This window comes from Ischnura elegans, chromosome 2 (genome assembly GCF_921293095.1).
Source record: "Ischnura elegans chromosome 2, ioIscEleg1.1, whole genome shotgun sequence".
Taxonomy (NCBI): domain Eukaryota; kingdom Metazoa; phylum Arthropoda; class Insecta; order Odonata; family Coenagrionidae; genus Ischnura; species Ischnura elegans.
In genome coordinates this window covers 4,919,337-4,925,939 of record NC_060247.1, presented here as the reverse complement: position 1 = coordinate 4,925,939, position 6,603 = coordinate 4,919,337, and the positions used below count along the sequence as shown (strand labels likewise).

General features: G+C 46.7%; 1 protein-coding gene across 1 annotated transcript; it reads left to right on the top strand.

Annotated features, from left to right (window-relative positions):
* Positions 1-1,208: 1,208 nt before the first annotated feature.
* LOC124173955 lies at positions 1,209-2,180 on the top strand. The gene has a single exon (XM_046553119.1). The coding sequence runs from the start codon at positions 1,209-1,211 to the stop codon at positions 2,178-2,180; it is 972 nt and encodes a 323-aa protein (XP_046409075.1).
* Positions 2,181-6,603: the final 4,423 nt, after the last annotated feature.

Here is a 6,603-nt window from a genome sequence, read left to right as displayed (position 1 = left end):
GACTGCTGTGCAATTATGTTTTGAACGAGTTAGAAAATGGCTCCAATGATACGACTTGACCTCCAGGACTAAATTGTTCAAGATTGAGGTATAATGAAATTGACTATTTCATTTTTTAGAGTGCGAATATAGCTATAATAAATCCGTGAGCTATACGAATATTTCATATTGTATTTGGATACCGACAGTTTACCGTAAAGAATACTGCACTTAGTTTTTTAAGTGGATAATTTTTATTCGCATGCGATGCAATGACAGAAATTACCTGGTTAAAGATTTCCACCACTGTTATAGGCATACAAAAACAGGTATTAGAATGATTTTCTTTTTAGAATGAGAATTTGGCCAATATATTGATTTATCGAAGAATAGGGTGGTTTCCAAATTTTGTATTCCCTAAATCGAAACATTATTACTCCTGGAGTACGTATTTCACGCTTTTAGATTTTTAAATGACGATATCTAGTTTTCGCATTTAATGAAAAGTGAAAAATTTCAAGCACGCGAAAACGCGACGGCTAAGTATGAATTCAGGGAAAAGCCCGTGTGACGTCATTCTGGTTCCGGCTGCCGCTGTGTGACGCCGTGCGAGGCTATGAGCGCCGTTACGATGCAGGCTGCTAGCAGGTAGCAGAGTACCCTACTAGCAGATTGCGCTTGGCTTAAATAAGGATTATTAATACTATCAAACGAAGGAGATTTTCAGACCAGAGGCAATTTAATAGGTGATTATTAAGAGATGTTTCCCTGAGCTCTGTGCCTCATGCATGCATTGGTAATCTCAGACGATGTAAAGCTCCTATCTACTCGTATAGAAACTAGGTCCCTGTGACGTCACGTGGAGTGGCATCGCATGGGCGCCAATCTGGTCTTTTTCAAATGCGGTTAAAATTGTCTGTGGCGCATCGTCCGCCACAATGTAGAGTTGGACCAGTGGATAAGTGTCCGCCTACTGATCGGACGGCGCGCGTTCGAGTCCTGGCGCCGGCCGGTATTTTTTCCTATATCTTTTCAGGAATTCTAGAAGGTTCGAGGAAGATCCGGCGCGGCGTTCCAGAATATTCGCCGCATGTATATAAGCTAGCCATCTGGGCTACCCAAGTTCAGTTCTGTATTGTCAAGTCACAATAAACGCCTCTCCGCAGATAACCGAAGTGTGTTATTTAGCGTAGCCATCGCTAAAGTGGTGACCCCGACAACACGCGACCATGGCAGACGCAGATCAACTCGCCAAACTGCAGGCTCAAATCGCGGGACTCCAGCAGCAACTCGCCGCACACCAAACGAACCACAGCCAACAGCTAGCGCTCCTTCAAGAACAGCACCAGCAGGCTCTGCAGCAACAACAGCAGCAAACAACGCTGTCATCGCAGCAAGCCTCACCGTCTCCATCATCCTACGGCGTCGACACTGCTGCCGTCTACCGCGTCACTCCGAAACTGCCTCCTTTCTGGCCAGCACAGCCTGAAATATGGTTCGCCCAAGTCGAAGCACAATTTTCTTTGGCCAACATCACCTCGGACAACACTAAATACGATTACGTCGTGGGAAATCTAGACCATCGTTTTGCCAGTGAAATAAGCGATCTTATCGTGAATCCTCCGGCCGAGAATCGTTACCTAAAGCTGAAAAACCTATTGATACAGCGCGTCTCTCCCTCCGAGGATCAACGGGTGCGGCAACTCCTCACAGCAGAAGAGCTCGGTGATACCAAGCCTTCGCAACTATTACGACGCATGCGGTCTCTCATCAGCACCACCCTTGTGGAGGATTCTTTCCTCCGCACATTATGGTTGCAACGTCTTCCGGCCAACGCTCAAGCCATCCTGCAAACGCAAGTTACTTCAATGCCTCTTGATGAACTTGCAAATATGGCCGACCGCATCGTCGCCGTGGCTCCGCCTCCAACTGCACCCGCCATCCATGCAGTACGCCATACCAACGATGTTTCGTCATTGGCCCAACGGGTTGAGAAACTCTCAAAGCAGCTCGAAGATATACAAGCTCATCTGAAAAAACCTCCGTACTCACGGACTTGGAGCAGATCTCTACCCGCGCCGCGCCCCGCTCAGCCTGAGATGTGTTACTACCATCGCAAATTTGGAGCCGAAGCCAGACGTTGCATCCAGCCATGCACCGCAAATGCAGTGAATCCGGTAAACTCCAACAGCGACTCGTAACGGCGGCTATGAGTCGTTCTATCACAGGCTGCCGCCTCTTCGTCACCGACCGCCTCTCCCAGCGGCGTTTCCTCGTAGACACAGGATCGGATCTCTCAATCTACCCTGTAAAATTATGCACCGAACAACGAACCTGCACTGACTACGAGCTCTCCGCAGCCAATGACAGTAGGATCCGTACTTATGGTACTTTACTTCTACGCCTTCAGTTCGGCCTCCCGCGTGACTTCCTTTGGAGATTCATCGTTGCCGACGTTACCGAGCCAATCATCGGAGCAGATTTCTTAACCCACTTTCAACTCATTCCTAACATGGCCACTGCTCAGCTCATCGACGCAATCACTGGCCATGCTACATCGGGTCATCGAGGTCGAACTCACCAGGACAGCGTGCGCGCTCTGTCGGGCTCTTCATCCTACCACGACCTCCTGGCCGAATTTCCTGATATCACGCGGCCATCAGGGACTCCTCGGGAGATCCACCATCATACCAAGCACCACATACGCCTACAACCTGGACCGCCAATCTACCACCGTGCCCGCCGTCTAGCCCCGGATCGACTCCGAGATGCACAGGCAGAATTCGAGCTACTAGTACGCGAAGGCACTGCACGTCGCTCACACAGCCCTTACGCCTCACCACTACACATGGTTCGCAAGAAGGATAGTAGCTGGCGACCTTGTGGTGACTACAGGGCTCTCAACGCACGTACGATACCGGACCGCTACCCCGTCCGCCATCTGAAGGATTTCTCCCACGCTCTTCAGGGGTGCAACATCTTCAGTGTTATCGACTGTGCCAAGGCCTTCACTCAAATTCCAATGGCTCCCGAAGACATAGAGAAGACAGCCATAATTACACCCTTCGGCCTTTTTGAATTCCTATTTATGCCATTTGGACTTCGAAATGCCGCCCAAACATGGCAGCGCTTCATCGACGAAGCTCTCGAAGGCCTAAATTTTTGCTTTCCTTACATAGATGACATCTTAGTATTTTCCCGTTCGCAGGAAGAGCACCATCAACACCTGCGGATATTATTTCAGCGCCTTTCTGACTATGGTGTCATCGTCAACTCAGCTAAGTGTGTCCTAGGATCTTCCAAGGTCACATTTCTGGGCTTTCACGTGAGCGCTGACGGATGCTCGCCGTTACCTGACAAGGTAGCTGCTATCAACAACTTCCCTCCACCGAAGACCATAAAGGACCTTCGGAGATTCCTCGGTATGCTGAATTTTTATCGACAGCACATACCACACGCCGCATCCACACAGGCCCCTCTCAATGCTCTACTTCAAGGTCCTGATATCAGGAGCTCCACTCCAATTTTCTGGACATCAGAACTTCAGCAGAGTTTCGATGCCTCTAAAGGCGGACTAGCCAAGGCGGCAACCCTGTCGCATCCAATCGACTCAGCACCTCTGGCTCTTGTCGTCGATGCTAGCCGAACCGCAATCGGCGCTGTCCTACAGCAAAATTTTGGGAACTCTTGGCAGCCACTCGGTTTCTTCTCTCGCAAGCTGACACCTTCCCAGCAGAAGTGGAGCACTTACGACCGCGAACTCTACGCCGCCTACCAAGCAGTGAGGCACTTTCGGCCGATGTTTGAATCCCACGATTTCGCCATCTTCACCGATCACAAACCACTCTCTTATGCCTTTGGCCCCAGCAAGAAGAGTAGCGACACCTGCTCACCACGACAATTTAATCACCTGGAATTCATCTCACAATTCACCACGGACGTGAGACACATCTCCGGACTTGACAACGTCGTCGCGGACTGTCTCTCCAGGGTAGAATCCATATCCACACCGTCTCCGATTGACTTCGCCGCTCTCTCTCGCTCCCAAGATGAAGACGAAGAGCTCAAAAGACTACGCCACAGCGGTACGGCTCTTCAACTTCACCGTAGGCCTGTACCCGGAACGAACATTTCACTATGGTGCGACACCTCCATGCCAACCCCACGCCCCTACGGTGAGAAGACGTATACCCTGTACATCAATGGCAAACCAGCCACTATATCAATCGACCGTCTCAAGCCAGCCCATCTTCTTGAGGAGGACCCTCCGCCTACTCCGTCACCAGATACCACCACTCGCTCCGGCCGCGCCGTCCGTCCTCCAGAACGTTTTGTTGCCAACACTCTGTCTCTCCTCCAAGGGGGGGAGTAGTGTGGCGCATCGTCCGCCACAATGTAGAGTTGGACCAGTGGATAAGTGTCCGCCTACTAATCGGACGGCGCGCGTTCGAGTCCTGGCGCCGGCCGGTATTTTTTCCTATATCTTTTCAGGAATTCTAGAAGGTTCGAGGAAGATCCGGCGCGGCGTTCCAGAATATTCGCCGCATGTATATAAGCTAGCCATCTGGGCTACCCAAGTTCAGTTCTGTATTGTCAAGTCACAATAAACGCCTCTCCGCAGATAACCGAAGTGTGTTATTTAGCGTAGCCATCGCTAAATGTCCATTGCTATTCGTCTAAACTGGGATTTCTAACACTAAATAATTTGTATGTTATGAATACAATAATGGTGGGTAACGAATCGCAATCAATGTCATCGTTTTCTTTGATGAAGGAAACTACCCTGTTGTGGTCGGATACAGTATTCTGAAGTGCAATCAAAAATCCGTTGCCTATTGTAAAATTATATATATTATGAAGACCCTGTGCATGTAAAATGTATCCTCCAATAAGTGCCCACAGTTTCAAATGTTAACAAGTATTTCACGGTCATCGAAAGCCTGAATTTTGAATCGCTTCGATTATTTGGCCATATTTTTGTTATTTAAATGTGCATTTTCATCCATTATTTCTGCAACTTATTTTTATCATTCTAGATATATTCAATTGCTGACGGATAATCATAAAACTTGGCTTCCAAGAAATTCATCAATGCCGGCACGAAGTCAGCCGATTTTGATAATTTTAGGTCAAGTTTAAATATATAATATGGCATTCCCCTGTTGGAGATTACTTCCATACACTGCAAATATTCCATTATTGGTCAATCAATTCATTAAAGGCATCCATAATTCATGAAATTGATAATTAAATAGCCGTTTATTAGAGTTCTTTATTATGCATTTAGCATTCTTGCCAAATGATACGATGTTTATGATATAATTTTTTTCAACTAGAATATTGAAATATAAAAACTGGTTTAGCACTTAGTGAACATGTTTCATTGTTGTTTCGCGCGACACGAATGAGTTCATCAAAAAAAGTTATCTAAAAATTATACCACTAGAACTATTCCAGATTTCGTATTATTTCTCCAGGTACTTTTCACCTCAATCCACCCAAGTTTCACTGCATTTCACTCCGCGTTTTTTTAATTTGAGCCGGATAGATCGCTGGTTTCGATTGATCGATGGTGAGCACCGCAAATTTGTTTATCGCCAAGGCAACACGAGGGATCGAGTATCGATTGCAACCCATCTAATTCATTCAAGAGCCCTTTTTTTGACGCTCGCGTGACCGCCGGCCTGCGGCTGCTGCTCCTCCCTTGCCCCATTCACCCTTGATTCTCAGCCTCCCCCAACCCCCACAAACACACACACATCACCAAGGGGAGGGAGGCGGTTGGCAAACAGGTCGCACACATTCGACGGCCCACCCTATTCGATGGCCAGCGCAATGGGACGGAAATTCTTTGTGCATCATGGGTTCTCATCATATCGCTTATCGCCCGTAGACTCTCGTGTTGAATGCCTCGAGAAAAGAACGAGAGCGTTTTTCCTAGGAATCCTTCCATGGGAAGTAATTAACATTAAGACATGCATTAGGGGTAGCATGGTGGGAAGAGCAATAGACGAGGCCATAATGACTAAGTTTCCAAAGACAAATGATCCCCCTCTGAGGGCCCCTTTGAAAAATAAACTCTAGCTGTGTATTTATAAAAGAGTGCTGCGATTTGTGGAATCGAAAGCATCTATAAAGTACAGTCGAGTCGGGTTTAATCTACTGGATTGAGGCTTGACTAATGGTCATAATATAAATAATACTAGCTGACCCGGCGAACTTCGTACCGCCTAACAATCAATGAACTTACAGTTTACTTACACCATTTATAAATCAAGAGCGGCTGTATCGTTTTTAATCATGTTTAATTTATTATAATAAAATAAGGATACAAATTCAATAAAACTACGTAAATGAGTACCAAAATTGCTTGTCAGAAAGACATTTTCTTTATTGAATCTATATAGGGTGAATCGGAGCACGTTTACGCGGATTTTTTTCAACAAATTTTCTTACGTTTTAGCTTAAGAAATTTTGGGCATTGTGGTTTAATAAAGCAGTTCATGAAATAAAAATTATACGCATTCAGTTGTTGGCTATTTGCGTTATTAGCTGTAAAAAAATGTTTTTAGGTCCAAGTCTGTTGCATACACTTGGCCCATTCAGGGGGCAGGTTGACACGAC